General features: G+C 38.7%; 1 protein-coding gene across 2 annotated transcripts; it reads left to right on the forward strand.

Moving 5' to 3' along the window:
* The first annotated feature begins 104 nt into the window (after positions 1-104).
* Positions 105-23861, forward strand: TSG101 (tumor susceptibility 101). Of its 2 annotated transcripts, none has more exons than XM_082317729.1 (10): positions 105-241; positions 6191-6275; positions 8159-8224; positions 8807-8970; positions 10326-10452; positions 13052-13118; positions 14841-14935; positions 20534-20736; positions 22100-22339; positions 23527-23861. In XM_082317729.1, exons 1-10 carry the CDS (start codon positions 200-202, stop codon positions 23614-23616), a joined length of 1179 nt encoding a protein of 392 aa, XP_082173855.1. In that variant the 5' UTR covers positions 105-199; the 3' UTR covers positions 23617-23861. The 2 variants fall into 2 exon arrangements, with proteins under 2 accessions (XP_082173855.1, XP_082173856.1); XM_082317730.1 differs by having other exon boundaries at positions 14844-14935; positions 23527-23859.
* Positions 23862-24283: the final 422 nt, after the last annotated feature.

Here is a 24283-nt window from a genome sequence, read left to right on the forward strand (position 1 = left end):
CGGCGCGGGGTGCGCGGCCCCGGCCCTCTCCCGGAACTGCCGTCACGGCCGGGCGGAAGCGGGTGTCGCCGCCGGAAGCGGGCGCGCGCGGCCGCTTCCTGTTTTTATGTAGGGGCGGGGAGGCCGGGCCGGGCCGGTGTGTGGCGGCGGCGGCGGCGGCACCGGGAGCGGCGGTTGGGCGGAGGAGGGGCCGGCCGCCATGGCGGTCTCCGAGAGCCAGCTCAAGAAAATGCTCGCCAAGGTAAGCGAGACCCCCGGCGCGGCCGGGGGCACCGAGAGCCGCTTCCCCTCCCCGCCGGTCCGCCTGGGTGGCTGCGGGCCGCCCCTGCCCTCCGCCTGCCCTGCTGCGGCGGCCTCAGCGAGGGGCTGGGCGGAGGGGAGCGGGGGGCTGCCGCGGCCTACTGCGGGCCGCCCGCGGCGCCTGGCCTGGGCCGGGGCGGGGCGGGGCGGGGGCCCCGTCTTCCCTTCAGCCCCGGCGCTGGCCCCCGGGCGCCGTCGGCGCCCGTTTCCCTCCTCACGGGCAGTCGGCAGCCTGCGGGGAGCTCCGGGGGCAGTCGTGTCGACGGCCGGGCGAAGCAGCGATGGAAGGGTTGTGTCCGGCCACCTGGAGACTGTAAATTGAGTTGGTTTGTAAAGGGGAGTATGGTGCGCCAAAACCTAAAGTATTTCGTTATTTGTAGTCCTGCGAAACTTTAACCTTGGGTTGGGATATCGTCGGTAAAAGCTGAATAGAAACCATTTGCCTAGCTGAGGCTGTCGTGCATGGAAGCGGATCAGACCTGTGGTGTGGGTTGTTGGGTTGTATAGTGTCATTCACTGCTTAAATGGAGGTAGACGGTATGTTCAGCTTCGTTGACTAGGATAAGAGTGGGGTTTTTTGTCACCCATGTTTAAGGAAACAAGAAAATCTCTTGGAAGGTGAATCATTAATCACTAAATCATGCAGAGCCATGTGTAGTTGTGCCACGCTTCAGGTGAAAACTGGGCTTTGTCCAGCAGCTTGAAATTAAAACTCCTAAGGCTGAATGCTTAGGGGGAACTATGGTTTTGTTTGGGGGGATTTTTTTAACAATATTTCATCATCATATTTGCACAATTTTAAAATGAAATACAATAAGACAAGGATCTGATCAAAACTGAAGAAACCTTATTAAAGGGTCTTTCACCTGCGTGGAATCGTAAGCAAATTATTTTATCAGCTTGAAAATGAGTGCTGAATACTAACGCGGTGTCAGCAAATGAGATCACGTATGTATTTGTGTACACCTGTCTTCCCTAAATGAATTATTGCCATCCCACAGAAGAAACAGAATTCAAGGTAGTCCCGTGTCCTCTTTCCCCTACACTCGCCCATTTTATACCCCCAATGCCATCTGACTTTCTGTGAGTAAGTTCAATGTGCTTAATAGCTGATGAAAAATGAAGTTACTATTTTACTACTTTATTTTTCAAAAATAGTTATGGTTTCTGTTCTATAGAGGGAAGCTTAGTGATATTTCCCATATTGAATAGTTCAGTGTGTGAAATAACAAGACTTAAGCCCTAGTTTGGGTGAACATAAGCACTTAATTTAACTTCAGGTATTTACCTGCTGTCTGATCTTAAAAAGCTTCATCGTGATCTGTTTCCTGCTATGTAAAATGAGGAGGATGCATTTGCCATCTGAGAATGGAGGAGGAAAAAAAAGATCAGAAATTAAGAATTCAAATTAATCCGCTTTAGTTACATTTGTAGAAATCACTAGGATCTTATGTTTTCCAAAGAGATTTTGACATTTCTCGGAAATGCTCAACTACTTACTATATGAACACAGGAAATTGTCTTGTAATATTCTAGTACTCCTTAGAATAGAAAACAGAATTAAGCACAGAAGAGTATACTTTCCAATTTAAATAATAAAAAAATTTAGAAAAGCCATCATCCTCATTAGGAAAAACTTCTTCGTATGTTATTTTAATATACAGAACTTCCATCTTCTGCAGTTATCTGGATCTAAGTACTGAAATTAATAGCTGATATAGCACTTAATTTTGCTTGTGGCAGTAGCTGGAATCTTACAAGCTTATCTCTATTAAGGGACGCAGTCCTGAAGGGCAAAGGAGTCCAGGAAGGCTGGACATTCTTCAAGAAGGAAATCGTAAAGGCACATGAGCAGGCCATCCCCATGTGCCGAAAGATGAACCAGTGGGGAAGACAGTCCTGGCTGAACAGAGAGCTTTGGCTGGAACTCGGGGAAAAAAAAAGAGAGTTTATGGTCTTTGGAAGAAGGGGCAGGCAACTCAGGAGGACTACAAGGATGTTGTGAGGTTATGCAGGGAGAAAATTAGAAGGGCCAAAGCCCAACTAGAACTTAATCTGGCTACTGCTGTAAAAGACAATAAAAATTGTTTCTATAAATAGATTAGCAACAAAAGGAGGGCTAAGGAGAATCTTCATGCTTTATTGGATGCGGAGGGAAACATAGTGGCAAAGGACGAGGAAAAGGGTGATGTACTTAATGCCTTTTTTGCCTCAGTCTTTAATAGCAGGCCCCTGAGCTCAAGACAGGGACGGGGAGCAGAATGAAGCCCCCATGATCCACCGGGAAATGGTTAGCAACCTGCTACACCACTTAGACACACAAGTCTATGGGGCCATGTGGGATCCACCCAAGGGTACTGAGGGGGCTGGTGCCACTTTCCATCATTTCTCAGCAGTCCTGGCTAACCAGGAAGGTCCCGGTTGACTGGAGGTTAGCAAATGTGATGCCCATCTACAAGAAGAGCCAGAAGGAGGATCCGGGGAACCACAGGCCTGTCAGTCTGACCTCCCCTGCCGGGGAAGGTTATGGAGCAGATCATCCTGAGTGCCGTCGCGTGGCACGTACAGGACAACCAGGGGATCAGGCCCAGTCAACATGGGTTTATGAAAAGCAGGTCCTGCTTAACTAGCCTGATCTCCTTCTATGACAAGGTGACCTGCTTAGTGGATGAGGGAAAGGCTGTGGATGTTGTCTACCTGCACTTTAGTAAAGCCTTTGACACCGTTTCCCATAGCATTCTCCTGGAGACACTGGCTGCTCATGGCTTGGACAGGTGCACTCTTTGCTGGGTAAAAAACTGTCTGGATGGCTGGGCCGAAAGAGTGGTGGTGAATGGAGTTAAATCCACTTGGCGGCCGGTCACAAGTGGTGTTCCACAGGGCTCAGTATTGAGGCCAGTTCTGTTTAATATCTTTATCAACAATCTGGACGAGGGGATCAAGTGCACCCTCAGAAGGTTTGCAGATGACACCAAGTTGGGCAGGAGTGTTGATCTGCTGGAGGGTAGGAAGGCTTTACTGAGGGATCTGGACAGGCTGGATCAATGGGCCAAGGCCAATCGTATGAGGTTCAACAAGGCTCAGTGCCGGGTCCTGCACTTGGGTCACAACAACCCCATGCAACACTACAGGCTTGGGGAGGAGTGGCTGGAGAGCTGCCTGGCTGAAAAGGACCTGGGGGTGTTGGTCAACAGCCGGCTGAATATGAGCCAGACGTGTGCTCAGGTGGCCAGGAAGGCCAATGGCATCCTGGCTTGTATCAGGAATAGTGTGGCCAGCAGGACCAGGGACGTGACCATCCCCCTGTACTCGGCACTGGTGAGGCTGCACCTCAAATACTGTGTTCAGTTTTGAGCCCCTCACTACAAGAAGGACATTGAGGGGCTGGAGCGTGTCCAGAGAAGGGCAACAAAGCTGGTGAAGGGTCTAGAGCACAAGTCCTATGAGGAGCTGCTGAGGGAGCTGGGGTTGTTTAGTCTGGAGAAAAGGAGGCAGAGGGGAGACCTTATGGCTCTCTACAACTACCTGAAAGGAGGGTGTAGCGAGGTGGGGGTCGGTGTCTTCTCACAAGTGACAAGTGATAGGGCAAGAGGAAATGGCCTCAAGTTGTGCCAGGGGAGGTTTAGATTGGATATTTGGAAAAATTTCTTCACTGAAAGGATAGTCAGGCACTGGAACAGGCTGCCCAGGGAAGTGGTTGAGTCTCCATCCCTGGAGGTATTTAAAAGATGGGTAGATGTGGTGCTTAGGGACATGGTTTGGTGGTGGACTTGGCAGTGCTAGGTTAATGGTTGGACTTGATGATCTTAAAGGTCTTTTCCAACCTAAATGATTCTCTGATTCTAAGTAATTATTCATCAGTCAGTGTAAAAACTATTTGCAGCAATACTCTTTTTCTTAATTTTAAGAGACATATGACATTTTTTTTTCATTTTCAGATGTTGGACCTAATTTTTAAAAGCACCCCAGATAACCAAATCTAGGTTTCATCAACCCTATCAACCACCGTGTACCAGACTCCCAGTATGTCTGCTAAGCAGGCAGGCGTTATTTTATCTATTGCTTGACTAAACTGACTCGAGACACTTGTGCCAAAAGTGGAGTTAAATCCTGACTCTGAATCCTTGTGCTTGTTAGGAGCTTCTGTTAGTGGAAGCCAGTTCTTTTTTTAATAGTGATTATGCCAATCTTCTTGAGTCTATATCCTGTGCCATAAGGTACGTTCCTATAAAAAGACCCCCTCTTACTTTTTTAAAGTAGCTGGTGACATGCTCTCGTTCGTGCTGTAGTAACACATTCAGTGATGTGGGTACGTACTGCCAGTCTGGCTGGCCAAGCTGAAATTTCAGAGGCCTCTGTCTCCATGTTGCAGCAATGCCTGCTATCTGTTTCTCACTTCGGCTAGGTGTTAGGGAAGGAGGGAGGAATGTACTCCAATGCTAGCAAAGTTGTTTCTCCTCCGTCAGGCCCCTCCTGCGTGCTCCCAATCCTGCACCCGCTTTCCAGAGGAGGCCGAGATGCTTTGCTGCAGCCTTCCCATCAAAACAGCATCCAGGGGCTGCCCTGACCCTCTGCCTGCCTGACCTCTCTGCCGGTGCCTCCCTGCACACGCAGGCATCCCTACGGGAGGGTTTGCTCTTCTCTCCCACAGACCAGTGTTATGCAGGCTGACCGTATGGCTGGTTTGCCCTTGGTCATTTCAGGAAGCTAAGTCACAGCATCCCCCAAAGCGCAGGTGCTTTTCATAGACTGAGGTGGCATTATGGGAAGTGGCATGGTGTGTTCTTCTCTGCTCATTAAGTAAGAGTTATCATGCCCCGGAGTAGCATCCTGTACAGTCAATCTCTGTAGATAATAGGAAAAAGAATTTGTTTCTAAGCGTCACAACTCATGAGTGTTTGTTGGAGCAAAGGTGACCTTTAGCTGTGGCACCACAGTTTGCTCTTGGGTAATGTCTGAATTAATTTGTTCAGATGTTAACATCTGTGTGCTTTGAGTATCAGACATTTCATTGTGTTGGGCCCTTTGTCTTCCTACCATGGTTGAATGAAAGGATGCTGTCTGTTTATGTTCCTTAAGATGTCTGAAGATTGTAATTTTTTTTTTTTTTTAATTTTATTACAATGAAAGCATTGTTAAGGGTCATTGTTAGCTTTCTTTTTAATGGTAGTTATCAGGAGGAATGGCTACAAGGTGAAGGAGCTGCGTCACATGGTGAACCAGCTCTCTGTTGCCCAGGAGCATCTCCTTTGCTGTCTGTGGATTATAGTTCTGAGACTGTTGAATTCTGTAGTAGTGTATCTGTGTTTTATAGATCTTCTGTGCTGCGAGTTACTCCCTGCTCCTGATAAAAGGAAGGGGTGAAACTAGTATTATTACTGATAATACTGTGCCTTGAAATGTCTGCCTTCTAGTTGATAAGATGCATGAAAATACTGATCAATGACTGATAAATACTGTGATGCTTTTCAAAGTGCGATGAAAGATATCTGTGAGGTTCAGATCCTAGATAGCTGTATATCAGGAACGTTCAAAACATCACTATATTTGTTCGGAGATGCGTTTTTAAGATCCACATATATCTGTCAGATGCTGTTGGTTATGGTAGAACGTGAATGAAAATGCAAGAGCCTTCCCCAGATCACTTGATGTATGGACCCTTATTTAAGACTAAAAGCATCTTAACATCTTGTTAAAGTTTGGTAAGTTATGTAGGCAGTGTTCAGTTAAGTAATATGGAGAAATAAATTATTCCAAAATAAGAGTGGAGAAGAATGTTCATATATCAGTGTAAACTCTCATAAATGCAGTCTATTGGATAAAATAAAACCAAATTAAATTACAGTGAAAATTTAGTTTCTGAAGTCATTCTTTCTCTTTTATTTTCCAGTATAAGTATAGAGACCTAACTGTACAGGAGACGACCAGTGTTATTACTCAGTACAAGGACCTCAAACCTGTCATGGATTCATATGGTTAGTCTATGCATGAGAAAATTTTTGTTATTGAATTGTGGATGGTTTAGATGTATTTCATAGTTTTTGTGGGGAAAAAGGAGATTAAAACTAGAAAACATAATTTGAGTTTCTCCTCTTAATCTTTGACATCAGTACTTCCTTAGAAACACAGACAGTTATTTTCTAAAATAACCTTTCTGTATTACTGAGCCTATCTAACCTGCCAAGAAGTGTTGCATTTTTCACAGCTTAACTTTTAGTTAATCATTCGGTGATGTCATATCAGTTGGTGTCCTAAGATTGCTGGTATCTTACAAATTCAGCTTTGCTGTCATATAAAGATATTTTTAGAGTTCTATTTAGAAAGAACTGTAAATCAATGAACAAATACTTCATTAAACGTAATTGTGGCAGTCCTTAAGAGTATGAAGAAAATGTAGTCAAGTATATAGAAAATTGGTATGAGGGGTTTTCTAATGCAAATTAACGATGACAATCACTGTTTGTTAGCTGTTTTAAAGGCTCTGACTAAATTCAAGTACGTTAAATGAAGATGGTATCTAGGGTCAGCTCCAGAGGCTGAGGCCATGGTTTCACAAGACATAGTGAGCCAGCAGAGCTGCTGAGGTCATCCTCCTTCTGATCACCTTTTTTTAACTGTCACCTGTGGAATTCCTCTGTGAACTAGTTTATATTAGTAATACAGCATCAGAGACTTTATAGGCTTCTGCCTTCTAAATTCTAAATCTGGATTGAGAAGTATTAAGAAGGGACACGGACAGGGAAAACATAAATTAGTTTTAACTTGAATAGCTGCAAGCCAGCAGCTGTCACAGAAATAAAAATTCATCCAGTGACTGGAGAATCAAAAACAATCGTGAAAGGACTTCGGTTGCAATAGCAAGTTTGCATAATGACAGTGATCAGAATTCCAGATAGCTTTGAGCTGTAGCAAGAAGCCCATTTGTGTTACCTAACTCTTTCTAAGCTGCCTTAGCACAGAACCATGTACAGATAATTGATACTATTTGGAGCAGTGAAATGAGCAGCAAGAAGATGGTTACATTGCTGTTGAGATAATTTTCAAGTTTATATTAATAATTAAATATATACCCCCATTGAAGTCCCAACACATTCTACCTGCCTTTGCAGAACATTAACACCAAAAGAATTGTACACAATAAGCTGCATTTAAAGTATGACTAGAAGCTTTCAGGTGAAATTAGGAAAATAAAAGCTTTATTATCAGAAGTTGATTTATTCAGCCAAGAATAATCCATTGGAATGAAAGGATGGGAAAACTAAATAGAGCAACTCAGTAAATTGAGGTCAGGGTTCCTGTGCAGTTTGTGAACTAAGACTAAGATGTGGCAGTGAGTCAAGTGCTACGCATTTCTTCCTCTTCAGTATATTATTGTTTGGTTAAATTACCTTTACTGATTATGTAATAAATGCCTATGGCCCAGTAATTTTCAGTATTCTTGCTGACCTGTTTGTTTGAAGGAAGCATGAGGTATTCTTTGTAATCCCAAAATAACAGTTATTTTTTAAATTAAGTTTGAGTTCAGATTATCTTTGCAGCAATTTGTATGATTTGCACTTTGTATGGTTCCAACGTGTTTTACTTGGTCTCTGAATGAGGAAACAGTTTTATTTGCAGTGAAGGTAGTTTGACAATAATTAGTCATTTATTTCTCAGAAATATGTTATTCATAAGAAATTACCTGATTGTAGACAATCATTTGCTAGTCCATAAATGTGCAAGAGCAGAACCTTTCAAGCTGAGTTTATATATGTGTAACATCTGAAAACTTATGCTAATAAATAGGTGGGGTATAACCTGAACAGCGATTAATGTAGCAAATATGTTTGTTTTAAAAATACTGTTTGTTCCCTTTCAGTTTTTAATGATGGCTCATCTAGGGAGTTGATGAGTCTCAGTGGAACCATTCCTGTGCCTTACAGAGGTATGCATTTATTATTATCATCACCACCATTATTTCCCAAATTACATGAAAAACTATTTATATTTGTCCCGGTTCAACTCCACTACTTTGGTGATCACTATTTTCTTGAAATCTTTTACTTGTCCAAAGTATAATGTTTTAAAGAAATTGTTCCTTATTTTTGCTGTGGAATAAAATTTTAATGTTGAGCATTGCTTCTTCAGTCTTGTACAGCTCTGTAACATCTCTTTTCTTTCAGTACTGCACATTTTTCAAGCTTCTCAATTGAATGAGGGTTGCAAACCATTTATTGCTGCAGCTAACGATAATTCACATTAGGGTCTAGTAATGTTGCATTGTAGAACAAACGAGATATTGTATTAGCGGTAAATGATAATTGTAAATCAAAGTTAAATTGTTCTGAAAAATGTTGAGTTCATAGCCTTATGGTGAGCTCTTTGTTGAATGCTATTAGATTTTGGCTTCAGCTTCTGACTGTGCAGTTGAATTTACTGGGCTTAGGAGTTGTTTATGAATCTGAATACAAGAGGACAGTTCGAGAGTTGGAGTAACTTTTAAAATCTTTCAAAATATCTTTTCTAGGTAACACATACAATATCCCAATTTGCTTGTGGCTGCTGGACACCTACCCTTTCAATCCCCCAATTTGTTTTGTTAAACCCACTAGCTCAATGACGATAAAAACTGGGAAGCATGTTGATGCAAATGGAAAGATATACCTTCCTTATCTGCATGAATGGAAATATGTAAGTATAGGGAACTTGAAATCCTCAAATTGCTCAGTTCCAAATTCCTTTAGATAGTTGTATCATTTTAAACAAAAACCATAATCGTCTTTATTTGAGACCTTAAACCATTTTTTTAATGAAAACAACTGCTTATTATTTGTAATGTCTTAAAGTTCAGGATGTTGCATTCTGTTGTCTGGTTAATTGCATCTTTAGTTACAGTTGGTCTGATTGAACAGTGCAGCGTAGGCGTCCTTCCCTGGCAGGACACTAATGTGAAGAACTGTGGGATAAGAATATTTACAGAAGGGAAATTATAAATTCTGTGAAACATCTCTGGGCTGAAATTAATCTCTGTGACTAAAATGGACTTGTGTGCGCACTTGGACTTCTTTATGTAGACCTTGCTGGAGCTTCGAGTATGTGGATATATTTGCTTTACCGATAAATACAGGCATTGAGCAGTGCAGGCTTCATAGAAGTTTTGACCAAAGCATGGACTTGTAAAGAAGATAAACTGTGCTGACAAGGTCAGAAGAATGGTACAAGATGCATAGTTCTGTAAAAGGTGATTAACTGGAATAAATTTATTAAGCATGGGTGGTAGTTTAGCGCTTGCATGGTAACAGTGGAAAATGACTGCCCAGATCAGGATGTAGGTGTTGCACAAGCAAGAGGATCGTCTAAGATACAGGTGATACAGAATTCATTCAGTTTGAGAGGTTGGTAAAAATAAGTGGATTATAGAGCTAAGAAAATTTGGAAATAGGATATTTAATCTGGTGCTGCATTCATGATGCTTGTCCTTATTTTGGCGAAATGAAATCATGCCTATATTAAATGTAGTTATAAGCTGAGAAGCCTAGTTTAGCTATATTTAAAGGAGGTTTGTGCCACTCCTTAGTAGGTTAGAATATTTTTTCTTTTGAGCCATTCTGAACCTGAGCAAACATTATAGGCTGTATGAAATTGGAATGTTTGAAAACTTAGTGATCTGTACTTTCTTCATGTTGGACAGTGGATTTAAGTTTTAAAAAATTATTATAATCCATCATTGCACGGTCATCTTCAGTCATTTATTGCCCTGCTGTTGATATGGAACCATGTATTACCTAGTCTATTCTGAGTGTAAACACTACTGCAGCTGTATTTTGCTATACTGTTTTGAATACCATCTGGCAGGGTTTGGGATCTGTAAAGAAATGCATAAAGGAAGTTAAATATGCACATAAATATATATATATATATAAATATTAAAAACCCCACAAGTAAGAGGATGGCTTTTGAGAGCTGATGCATTGGTACCATTTTGTTATTATAGTCAGTTAAACTGTTAATGAAATCAACAACTTGTGGTTTGCTTACCCTCACAGCCCCAGTCAGACTTGCTAGAACTGATTCAGGTCATGATTGTTGTGTTTGGTGAGGAACCTCCAGTCTTTTCTCGGCCTACCGCTTCATCAATCTACCCACCATACCAGGCAACAGGCCCACCAACTAGTAAGTGATCATGGCTACTAATTTCTACAAATGCTCACATTAATATTCCAAGGTGTATTGTTGCTCTGCATAGTTTGTCATCAAATGATGTATTCTACTCTAGAATGACTTTCTATATTGCTGGCTAATGAATTCACCTGTGCTGTACTTGACCTTTTTGAACTATGTTGCAAGAACGTGTGTGTTTTTTTCAACTTTTGGAAGGGAGGGAAGAATCAAGCTTGTATTTAAAAAAACCAAACAGACCCACCCACACCCCCCACCTCTCAGAATGCATGTGTTTTTTCAACTTTCATAAGGGAGGGAAGAATCAAGCTTGTATTTAAAACAAACAAACAAACAAATAAAACCACACACACCCCTGCTCCAAGCCCCTCAAAACAACTAGTATACTGCTTGTGTTTTTTATGCCCACACTCCTGTTTTATTTTTTATTATTATTTTGTAATAGTTGCTGGCTGAATATGAAAAAAACATGCCATGTGATTTTTTTCATTCTTCTGTGTTGATTTGGTACTCTGACTTAGTACTTGTTCTTATTTTCTTGCAAAAATTCTCAAGACTTTTTGAAGTCTTTTATTTATTTAAACTTTTGGAGGCATCTTATTTTAAAGACTGGGGATAGGTGGGTGGGGGAAGAAGGGGAATTGAGAAACAGAAAATCCTAGAAATTCTTCTAAAAGGAGACTCTGCATTGGGTGGGGAACAAAAAAAAAAAAAAACCCAAACAGTAGAGTAGACCTACTCAAGCCAAAGACTGGGGCAACAGGGGAGGGGGAGCACATTAGCTGCAGGTTGTTTAATGATACTATAACAGTTCTACATTAAGTTAATGGTAGAATAGCTGTATTGGGGGTTAAATATTTTTGCTGTATTTTTAGGCTGTGTCTGTTTTCTATCGAAATGCAGCTTTCATTAGATCATAGTGTTACATCTGAAAAGCTGAAGTACTATTCATTACAATTTCCAGTGGAAATCATTTTTAACAAGGTCTTAGGTTCTTAACATGTGAGAAAAGGGGTAGCAAATATAAATGGGACCATTAGAGATAGTTGGCTAAAGGTAAGTGTTTGGGACTTTGTAGCTTGTCCAGCGCGAGCCTACCTATAAGAGCACTAGATGATTCTGCTGTTCTGATTTTCCAAGAACAGCGGGTGTCAGTACAAGTACAGTTTTAGGAGAGACTGTGACCTGTGCTGTGCCTTAAGGAAGGACCATCGATTGAAACACACTTGAGTACTCTTGTAGTCACTCAGTGCTAGCATAGCTGAAGTAATTTTAGTGGAAATGTTTCAGGGTTTTCGCACTGTTAATAGCTACTTAGTTTTATTAGCGTAGTCAGTTTTTCCTTATTTTACAGACATTTAGGTTTGGGGTTTTTTAAGTTCTAGATACACTGTTTAAGAAGAAATTAAGCCCTTTTAAAAAAATTGAATCATTTGAAAGCATTCAAAGATGAAAATAGCTTGGCTCTTTTAAAAAAAAAAAGGCTATTTGATGTAAGATTCCTAAATTTACTAGAAATGTGGAACAAATATATTCGAAACATAGTTTTTATAATAGCATTGTCAGACTTCCAAGAAGTAACTTAAAATTGCTAGGACTGTTAAAGCCTTAGACATTTATATGTGCTGATAAAATTTTTTTCAAGTATAACTTCTAAATGGTAGAAATTACTGGATAAGAACATGATTGGATTGTTAAACATCTAATCAACTCTTGTGAAGTCTAGCTACTCTGAAGGTACTTAAATGATACACTCGTTATTTAGTGAGGAGAGAACAATGGCTACATTGGAAAGGTTATTTTCATTTTTCAGCTATTATATAAGAAATGGAGACAGCTTTTCAGATGTGTCATCTTTAATAACATGCTGGTTTTTTGAGTTCCCTAGCTGCAGATACTTTTTCTTAAGTATCCACATTTTGCTTAGTACAACTACGTGTTGTGGATTTTAAAATCGATATCCATTTTTATCCATGTAGTGGTTAAAAGTAATGATTAAGAAAGAAATAAATATGCAGTGACAGGTGTTCTAGCCAGTTGTTCTAAGGAACGTGTAATTGACTTCAGGTACAGTTCTCATACTCTCTCCAAACAAAATATTCTTGAAAATATTTTAACCAAAGTTGATAGGTAGAGGTAGAATCTTCAGAAATGCAAAATTTGCCTGCATTTTGTGAAAATGTGCTTGCATACAGAAAGGAAATTCTAACTGGTCAATGCATGGAGAGAAGGTCCGCTGCAGTTTAGTCCTTTATGTGTTTTGAGGGGAAGCAGCTGCGTTGGTCAGTTGGCACAGAGATAACTCACAACAAACATCTGCTTGTATCCCCCTTGCCAAGCTGCATAAGAGCAGCATGGGAAAGGCCTGGGAGTGCTGTGAGAAGTGATGGTGTTAGATGCGGGGTACACGTTACTGAGGGGTTTTGGCTGTAGAATGACTTCTCTTGTTGTTTCATTGTGTTACGCTGTAGTCATTGTTCAATAATATTTTGAAAAGCATCTAACTGCAGCATAAGTACGTCTCACTAGTGTGGTCTTAATGTGTATTAAACTTCAGAAAAGTAAAAATATACCAAATCATTATTTTATTTAGCTTCCTATGTGCCGGGCATTCCAGGTGGAATATCTACCTATCCAGCAGGAAGCACTCCAAACCCGAGGTAAGAACCCCTTTAAACCATCATCATTTACATAATAGAGAGTTTCACTGAATAGTATCCGGTCTTGTTGTGTTTCCTTATGGTCTGTTTGTTGTATAATTATCGTGTTAGCAGGTTTTTTTAGAAGTGAGGACTGAATTCTTGTCAATAGCCAAAAGAAAGTTTGAGAAAGGTTTAGCTTGCTTAGTGTTGCTTGCTTCAAAGACAATATACTTGGGTGATAAATATATTCTGAAAATTATTACCTGACTCCCAGATGTTATCTTGCTTCACTCATATATTGTATTATTTTTTATAAGGTTGATGTGTTTACACAATATGGAAAGAAATGTACTTCTACAACTTGGGTTTTTTTATTAATGTTGTTAGTATTGTTTGGGGTAATTAGCAACTCAAAACATTGAACAAAACAATTGCTGGATTAATACAAACCTTGACTCCAGCATAAATGTGGACTTAATTCAGAGCACTCTAATAGAATTTGAAGGGCACAAAGTGATTTTAAAAGCTTTTTATTAATATAAAGCAAGACTTTTTCTTTAAGTATATTATGTAATAGTTGGGAATAAAGCTGTTCCAGAAGACTTGTGGTTCTGTCGTAGCAAATAGTAAGATGCTGATTGCTGCCTCCTAGTGTGTACCTACATTTTTTTCATCGTAATTAATTCTTTTTATTATTAATATCCTTATGTCCTGATTTTGTCTTAGGAGCCTATGAGGAGTTGCTCTAGTACATAACATTTTGATATAAAAAAAATTTTAAAAAATTTAAAAACCTGTAAGCATTAGGAAGGTGGGGTGTTATGTTTTAAGAAGTGAAAAATGGGGATTTTGATAAGTTCTTATGGCAGGTTTTTTCCTCCTGAATATGTTTATTTAAAGTGCTCTTAATGTGTGTACAAAAATGAATAATAGAAGAACTATTTTTAAAATAATACAATTTATGAATTAACAGAAAGGTTTTAAGAACTATTAAATTTGCAATTATCTGGAGAGGCACAGAATATGCTTATTTTATATTTTACATGTTTTCTTGGACCATTTTGTTTACTTAGAGCCATGGTTAATGCTCTGCTGTATGCACTTGTTTGTCAGTCTAGTACTGACTAATTTGAGTCCTTGTTTCAGTTGGCAGTAAATGTATTTTAGAAAGGTATTGTAGACTGCCACGTTATGTGTCATCTCGCAATTGTTTCAGTGAACAAATGAATATTTCCTTCATCCTTCAGAGCAGGGCTGAGACTTTTTGGAGGAGCTTCATCTTGCAACCATATTTTGCACAACATTTTTGGGTTTACATAAAGTGGTTGAGCAGTCATCTTGTTAACTAGTCTCATATTAAAAATTATTAAATTGAAATTGCTATTTGCGAGTTTGTAGCTAGAATAATTTATTTTGGATACTTTGGGGTTTTCATATGGCAAGGTAGAAATTGCATGGCAAGATGAAGAGATTGGAGAGAATTTGGAATGATCCAAATGCTTGACCAGGCAATAACTAGACAGGGTTTCAGATAAAATAGTATCTTCTTAAATTATACCAGAAATATAAACTGTGAAAGATGTTAATGTGAACAGGAAAAGAGGAAAAAGTATAACTTGGCCTGCAATTTAAACATCTTATTATGTAAACAAACGTTTAATATGGTGACATAAAGATAATATACATGGATGATATTTTACAAAGAATTAAGTAACGTTAGTATTTCTTTCTTTGTCGAAGCAGCTACCCAAACTATCCTTATACGGGTGGTGTTCCATTTCCAGCAACCACTAGTGTTCAGTACTACCCTTCTCAGCCTCCTGTGACTACTGTTGGTGAGTAGCTTCGAAAGGATTTCTCTCAAGTGAAGCTTCCCTCTATAACTGATATGTAAAGAAAGAAAATGGAAAAAGGAATGTGTTGTCCTTAACCTGACCTTCCAAAGTATTGATCTTCAATTAAAAAAGTTATTCAAAGGCAGAATAAAATACATTTTATGTCCTTCACCTGATATTTTATTCAGTCTGGAACTCGACAAATTCTTGGATTTGTGCAATGCATTGTGTGTGCTCTATGAATATTTTCAAGAACACTGCATGTAACTACCTAAGTTTTTTTCTTACCCTTTAACTGTAGGTGACTTTTGATTGTCTGCATTGCTCTTTTCGTGGTTGTGGTTTATAAAAATGCTTTTGTCCTCATTTAATCATCTACTGGACTGACTTTATTTACTCCAAAATTCATAGCTATCTAAAGCAGAGGTTTCCAATGTGTTTGGAATGAGCTTTATTTTTACTGAGCTGCTTCTCCAGCCTCTTCACTGGTGCTTCTTAATGGTCCCTACTTGTTACTTCCTTCTTTCTTCACTTCAGCAGCAAGATCTAGGGTATTAACGTGTATCTTTTTCCTGGTCTGCTGCTCCATGGCCCTGTGCTGGCAAAATGCACTAACTTGGTTTCCGCTCTGCACCTCACTTTTAGTGTATGTGTAACAGATTGGGAACCAGTGATAAAGGTCATCTAGTTAAGTAGGAAGTCGGTGCAGTAACTTTCCAATTGGATGATAGTCCTTTTGGAGCAGTTATATGGTAAGGACGTAGACTCTTTTGTGACTTTGTTCAGAGTATCAATCATTTGTAGTCTCTTGCACCATAATTTAAAAGTGCATCTGTAGGTTCTTCATTTAATGTGTGAACTCCCAGTTATTTATACACACTCTTCCCTCCAGAACTGTGTGTATTTTGAAATTTTCATTCACACAAATGGGGACAAAGCAAGTTCACAGCTTGGTAAAGGAAGATGGATGCTTCTGCTTTACTCTTAAAATATCTGAGGAGTTGTTCTGTCGTTACAGAATTTGGAAACAACAATAAGTTGCATGTTGTATTCTTCTTGTGCCTGATCCCATCCTTTGTGTCCACGTTCTTTCAGCCTTCTGAATTAGAAAAGGCTTTTCTGAAAGTTGTTGGCTGTTTCAGTGGTCATCTCTTCTCTGAGGTGATGTGTCTGCCATGCACACTGCAAGAAAGCTGCTGTCCTGCTTAAGCAGTTCAAACTCAGTGTTGGGGGGCTGTAGTTTGGTCCTTGAGAACTGATGATCTCCACTGGCTCTCATGTAGGGAGGTGATGGAACCTTTCTAGGGAACACCGGCTTTCTGCAGCATCTTTCTCAAACAGATCCAGTTTTGCTTTTATGTAGTAGAGAGTTAATTTAAAATATGGATATGTCCTATTTCATTTCTTTCCCTCATTTTCATCCCCAGTGAAGATGAACAGAGGTGGAATATCTGCCAGATAGCAGAGAAGGCTCTTCAATTCCTGAGTTAGATCATCTGATACCATGTTGTAATGCCAGATTTTGTAGTGGCAATTTAACATTAGACTGATTCATTTGATGCAGCTAGGTAAAAGTCATACGCTTTAGCTCTTGTGCCAAATGAAATGCAAACATGTCTTTTTAATCATCCACTGTATTTACAGTACTGTTTGGGTTTTTTTACAGTATTGTGTTTTTTTTTCTTTCAACTGCAAATGTTTATTTCCTATACAGATTGTTTGGCTATGGTTTATTGTGATAGTTTATTTAGGAGCATATCAGGTGCTACAACTTTAGAGTTTTGTGTGGGTGGTGGTGAGGTGTTTCCTATAGTGAGCTTAGTTTGAAATGAATGAAAATACTCATTCAGAGTAGCTTAAGTTTTCAATAATAGCTGGTTTTTCAAATAGTCCTTCAGGCTTTTTCTTTCTGTTCAGTCATCTGCCATTAATTACCTTTCCGATGCAGTTACTAGTTTGATGATTCTGTAAGGTCACTTCTGTAACCAGACTCTGCCTGGTAAAGGTTAAGGGTTTCAGTGCTCTGTGGATTTAGTGGCTATGTGCCATAAAATCTTCCCCAAGCTGGGCTAATTATGGAAGTGACAGAAAATGCTAAGGGTTCATGCTCTTTAAGAAGATACAGAAAATCTAATTGAGTTGTATTAAAATGATTGTTTATATATTCAAAGATTTTTCCTATCTGTTGGCACTTCTATGTGAACTTTCATTGTGTTAGGTGTATTGTGATTTTTTTTTCCCCTCTGTCCTACTTTGCTGTTAAAGTGAGTCTTGTATAAAATATCCCAGAGTGAGGGATATCCCCCCAAAAAAAAAGTAGAACTGATGGCTGGTTCTGGCTTTGTGTTAGGGAATAACTCATTATGTAAAGTAAACAGTAACTGAAATCATGTTAATGCTATTCTTGAAGTGAAATTGGACCTTTTTGTTTTGCTTTGGAACATGTATATTTGCAATTGTCTGCCTTAAACAGGAAGTCCTAAACAGTGAATAAACTCTTTGTCCCAGATAGTTTGACTGACTTGGTTCAAGTTTTCCTTCGCAGTGTAGAACATACGGTTCTTTACTCCTTTTCATAAGAAGCAGCAGTGATGAATTCCTGGGTTTGTGTGTATAATGCCATTTGCCAGCTTCTGTTGCTGATTCTAATAGATAGTTAACCAAATATTGAAAATTATCTCGTTGACTGGCAACAGGGTGAATTGCTTAAGCCAGAACTGTAAATCAGATCAAGTGTTGGGACATCAATATTTTCATAAGGCTATCTTTGCACCAGTTGATTAATAATTCAGTCTCTTTTTTTCCAATAATAATTAGCTTATTTTTAGAAAATTACACATATTCTGGTGCAATTTGTATGTAAGTAAGTAAAGTGCTCATATTAGTAATTATCAAAATCTGTCGTTTTCTTAATTTTAGAAGAATTTGGTGGATTAATAAGCATGATGTGCATCTTCTCATGGTTTCTCTCGTGTCATTTGCATAGCTTTATTTTTCCAGATAGCTGGCTTGGTGTAGGTTTTGTGGACAGGAATAGAGTAAGAGGCATAGGGAAGAGATATGAATTTATGCAATCTTATTCTGTTAGCAGCGGCAGTCCAAAAAATCCTCTGGATGTTTTAAGGATTCTGTGGTGTGCAGTCTTGTCAACAACAGGTTTGCATTTGTTAGTATAACAATACCAACAGACACACCAAATAGAATTTTTTTTTTTATTTTAATTATGATGAGGCCCTAACAGAAAATTGCTAATTTTTCCATTCAGATGCTTGTTTCTAAAGGCAGAGTTTAGATTTTTAAACTGTGTTCTGGATTGTTGCTGATTATCAGGAAGATATCGAACCTACCCCAAGAATGCCGTAATGCTGAAATTTCACTAAAGAGCCCACCCTTTTCCTGAATAACTGTAGTAAAACTATTGTAATCTTATTTCTGGCTAATAGTAGTTTAGTTATTGAGCACTATCAATAATGTATTCAAAAATATATTTATCACTTTTTATCTTAGTGTAATTTACTCTAAAAATACCAGTCTTTGAACTATTGTGTTTAAATGGCAAAATTAATGTATGGTTTGAGTTGCTTGTTTACTTTTTCTTCTTCTGAGGGCCTGTGATTAGTAAGAAAGGTGAAGAGGTTGATTGGATTTCAGCTGACTTGAGACACTTCTGAACCTTTGGGAAGGAAAAACAAAATATATTCTAATGGTTTTGTCTTTAGCTATGTAAGATTCACGGGAGACTTGAATATTTTTTCACTTTGTAATTTTTTGAGATCTAGGGTACTGGGAAATACGATGCATGTAATGCTGTAACAACTTCAGGGTTTTGATAACTGTCTCTGGATAAAAAGATACTCTGGTAAAATATCCTTTTGCAAATTTTCTTTCCAGTTACAGAACTTCAAATATCTCTACATTTCATCCATAAAAGTTGGAAAGTTTAGGCACAAAACCAGCTGTAATTCTTGCTTTATTAGTAGGTGTTACAATCCACTTGAAATTTCACTGATCTAAAAGGTGTGAGGCACAAGCATAGGGAAACTGTGGCACTCCAGTTTTTCTCATAGAAGAATGGTTGAAGTGGGCTGTGATTAAATATGGATACAATTCTGCAACCAGAAGCCACTTCACTTTCTCTAGAGCAACCCGAGTTTCCTGGTCTGCAGATAGACAACACTTCCTGTGACAGACATAAAGGATTTACTTTTCTATTTAAAAAGGTGTTAGTGACAGACTCTTGAAATTAGGTAATCTCACTGAAAGGCTGATTTGCAAAAGCAGTAGTAATATTCAGGCTTAAATGTGAAAGCCTCTAGTGCTTCAGAGGGAGAGGGACTAATGAAATATATTAGGGAATTTATTTTCTTCTATTGTATTTCCTAGTGTTGCTGCATCGAAATGTGATTTAATAAACTGAAATTGCAAGTTGTCCCTAGCAATCAAAACAATAAAAAAGGTAGTAACCTCAGTTGCTGTAACTCAGTTACATAGCAGCCTCTGTTGCTGTTTAACTGTAACATCGATCATTTATAGAAGCTGGTTATATACTACTAGAACAATATTGGTTAGTAGTTTGTTTCGCTACTACTAAAATCACTACCCTGAGTTTCTGGGCACGATGGATCAAGTGAAACTGGCAAATTAGTATACCTGCAGTCAAATTGTATGTCATCATCTTTATATTCATATGTTCATATTTATGTTCATATGTTCATATTTATGTTCATATTCAACACAGAATATGTACCTAAGAGACTGCCATCTGATTTTAGTCTGCTAGAACATATCTATAAAACATGTGCTAATATGATTGATTAGCAGTTCTCTCTCTGCTTTATAATCTTTTAATAAGTGTTGCTTGTTTAAGTAAGATTACCTCAATAACGACTGTTCTATATTAATGCTGATTGTTTCACTGCCCTCCCATACCTGCCCTAGGATGGCTGAATGATAATAGTTGTGAAACCAATTGGAAAGGCTACATCATATTGTAGCTTCTTAATCACTTGATACTGTCCAGTAATTTATCACTTAAACAGACCCTGCTATTAGATCTTCATAAATATAAAAGGGCAGCAGTTAAGACCTTTTTCACTGAAATGATTTTTGTTAGCTTAGTGTTCATCTATTTTTATTAATCTTAAAACAAACAAACCAGTAGTTGGCAAGCCTCAAGATAGAGTGCCTATAGGAAAATTCACTGTCTCAAGCCAACTGTTACATTAATTGTGGTTGAATGCATGTATCCATTAATTCCTATAGAGTTTACCAGAAATTTATTCTTCTTCTAAAGACTCGGACTAACAGCATTTGTAGACTTCAGGGGAAATGGCCAGCCCATTTTTAAATTAAAGGAAGATTGTGGATATGGGAATAGTAAAGTGAATGAATGGATGCATACGCTTAAATTTACTTGTGTGCATCTTAATGTGTTTTATCTTCACTGCTTCTGAAAATTATTATGGAAAACAGTTTATTTTACTCTCTCATATTGCTAAAGTACATAGAGCCAGATAGCCACTTTTTTTTCAGACCGGCTTTATACTGAAGCCAGTGCAGAATAGAGTGAATTTTATGCTTGTGAATTTTCTTGTGCAGGACCCAGTAGAGATGGAACTATCAGTGAGGATACCATTCGAGCTTCCCTCATTTCGGCAGTCAGTGATAAACTGAGATGGCGGATGAAAGAAGAAATGGATCGTGCACAAGCTGAACTCAATGCCTTGAAACGGACAGAAGAGGACCTGAAGAAAGGACACCAGAAACTGGAAGAGATGGTAACTCGCCTGGATCAAGAAGTGGTAAGCAGAAGTGAAACACTGCTCGGTATCTGAGTACTCCTAGTAGTAAACAGAAGCATGTAATTAATTCATTATTAAGGACGATAGAAATATAAAATCTTCCAGTGTATTGCTTTTTAAATATATATTCTCTTTCCAAATTCAGGCGCATGTGTTCAGACTGAAGCAAGTCAGAAATAGCAGTGACCGTAAAATGCACTGTCCTGCATGTATCTTACAAATGTCATTGTTCGGTAGTAGAGGAACAGTGTTATTTTCCTCCATCCTCCCTGTGAAAGACATCAGTGGTGTGAGATTATTTCATAATTGTGTCTCAGTTTCTGGATAATAATGTGTAACAGCAGCGCTGGAGAACATTTCAGTGTCTTAGTGCAGAGACACTGATTTTAGTCACAGCCTACTTGTATAACCTGCAGACTTTTCCTTTCCCAGACAAGAGACTCTCCTACTCAGTATGCTTAGAAATTCCTGCAGTTTTTCATTAAGACCTGACACCTTCTGCTTAGTCCATGTGCTCCTTCCGTTACTGCTTGGGAGTAAGGTGTGCCCGCTTTCAATGTAGTGTGTAATTCTAGTCTTTCCTGTCTTGGAAAGAAAGGACATAATAGAACTGCAGATGTTTGACGCAAAGGCAAGAAGGATGATCCAGCATATCAGACAGCTTCCATATAAGACATGACTAAGTAAGCTAGGACTTCAGTCTGGAAAAAAAGACAGTGGGGACGGAGAGAGTATCATATTTGATAATGGTCTGTACGGCTTTGAGTGATATGAGGAAAAACACAGTGGTGTGCAGTCTCTTCCAGCGTGTTAGCTGTGGGACATCAAAAATATCAGGAGGCAAATTCAAAATTAGCAAAAGGAGGTACTTCTCATACAGATGCCATTAAATTATAGTTGCCATTAGTGGGTAAAGCCAGCATATTTTGTTTCCTGTCAATACAGTTAAGTGTTTGTGTGATTCGTACTCAGCAAACTTGTATGGGAACTTACTCCAAAAAACACATTACCAAAGAAAATAATTATTTTGGCTTTGCTTTTGTTATCTTTAGCTAGTTTAAATGGTTATTCTTCCTTATGTGGCACCTTCAAAATACTTCAAGACTGTTAACATGCCTTCTCTACAGTTATAAATTGGTAATGGACTGACATTATCTAAACCAGCCTTTACTTTTTTAAAATGAAAGAATCCAGAATCTATAGATTGGCAGTGCTTTCTTTTGTAAAAATCACCATAGAGATGAGTAGAGGAGTAGGGATTCAACTGGCCTGTCTGAAAATCTTTCATCTTGACAGTTGTATCACAAGAAGACATTCAGCTCTTGAGACCTAAGAAATAAGTAAACATCTTAATTGTTCTTAGGCTGAAGTTGACAAGAAAATTGAACTTCTCAAGAAGAAGGATGAGGAGCTCAGTTCTGCCTTAGAGAAAATGGAAAATCAGTCAGAAAATAATGACATAGATGAAGTGATTATTCCTACGGCACCGCTTTACAAGCAGATCCTGAACTTATATGCAGAGGAAAATGCAATTGAAGACACCATCTTCTACCTTGGGGAAGCATTGAGACGTGGAGTGATAGATCTAGATGTCTTTTTAAAGGTAAGTTTCTTGGGATGTTTTTAAGATGTGCCTTTTAAATGTGTTTAAATACTTTGAACTCTTTTGTTCAGTTTATTAATGTTAGTGATTTCTTCACTGAAGAGGATCCTGTAAGAACATGAATACTTTTATGTTGAAACATCAGTTTTAAAAGAGGACTTTCAGAATTAAGATAGAAGACCAATTTTAAAAGCATTACAGATAGGAAGTCATTTATCATTAGACAGGTGCATCAGTGTCAACATAAGCTTTCCATTAGGCTTGCATCCTAATTTGGGAGAAACTAACTTTAAGGGTGATTGGAGTATTCAGACAGCTTCTCACTTGCAGTCTATGGATGCCTCTGCCGAGGCAGCCAGTGGAGTGTTAGAATCATAGAGGGAAAAAAAAAAAAAGCCAGCTAGTTTTGCGCCTCTAGCAGAGACCTTCTTAGACAATTTGTTCCTTTTCTTTGCTGTCCTTAATGCTGAAAGTTTTCATAATGTCTGATCTAATAGCTTTCCTTTATTTTGAACTTACGTGCATGGTGATGGCACATGAAATAAAAACAGATCAGTTGTTATTTTGAAAAGATTAAAAATACTTTTTAACATGGAATAAAACTACACAAAATGTATACGTCAGAGTAATTAATGTTGACATTGGATCTGGAAAGATTAGGGTGCAGACATGTTAATAGTCTGTACTGGGGCCACTGTGTAACAGGAGTTACCGGTCCTTCCTTTTTCTAACAGTTGAGGTTCCCCCCATGTTACCACTTAAGCTTTGCTTTTAACATCCAGTGTACAATGCACTATGTAGAGACATATTATTTCCTTCTTATGTAGCTTGCTAGTTCTGTTTATCTACCGTTAAAAGAACTGTTCTCTCCCCCATAGGAAGTGCATTAGTCTGACTTCACCTTGGAGTACATATTACTACTTTTCTCTTTGATAAGAATATGTGCAGAGTTAATAATTAAAATAACGAAAAATATACTATAGAGATTGCATTTGGTAGCCATCTGCACATCATTTTAAGCCAAGAAAATGCTGTTTAGTAGACTAATGCATTTAGTGTTTCCAAAAAACTAACATCCTGTTTGGGCCATGGAATGTGTCATGCTTTGAAAATTTCTGTTGCGATATAATTAAGATTATATCAAAACTTTCCCAATAGCCAGCTGTTCTTATTCTTTCTTTCTGCAGCACGTACGTCTTCTGTCTCGCAAGCAGTTCCAGCTGAGGGCATTAATGCAGAAAGCAAGAAAGACTGCTGGACTCAGTGATCTCTACTAAATTCTCAGACTTTAACTGGGACGTTAGATTTCCTTATGAAGCAGCCATTCTCTTGATATTTCTCTTAATCAGTAGGTGCCCAGAATAAGTTATTACATCATTCAAGTGTAAGATATTTTGAATCAATAATATATTTTCTTTTTGGTAAAGACTAGCTTTTATTAATGCACTTTCTATCTCCTGTAATCTTTGTGCTGGTGGACTTACGCTGAATAAAACTTGTTGCATACTTTCTTCCTCTACAGAACTGTGTACGATGCGCTTTCTTTACAAACAGGTCTGGCTTATACAGTGTCAGCTTAACCAGACTTTCATTTACTTCTGAGATTTGGAAGACGTTTCAGTGTCCCGAAGGAAAAAAATTCATGTTTGAGTGTAACTAACCTTTGTTATGACCAATGAAAGCTGGAAACTCAAAATTTCAAGGCCCTGCTGTTTGGCCTAGCTGTTGACATCCAAGGATTGTTTTCTTGAAGTGAGCTTAGTAACCGTTATATTGACTTGCCTGTTCTACCATCAGGTCACGGTCATGGTGGAGTTTACCTTATGGTGCCTTAAGAAGCCTTGATGTATATTGCATTTTTCCACTAGAAAATGCTAGGAGAAGGAAAGGCTGCTACATGCTACCTGCCAGGCAGAAGACACTACGCACCAGAATGCCACAGGA

The sequence above is a fragment of the Platalea leucorodia genome, assembly GCF_965183815.1.
Source record: "Platalea leucorodia genome assembly, chromosome: 7".
In the NCBI taxonomy this organism is placed as follows: domain Eukaryota; kingdom Metazoa; phylum Chordata; class Aves; order Pelecaniformes; family Threskiornithidae; genus Platalea; species Platalea leucorodia.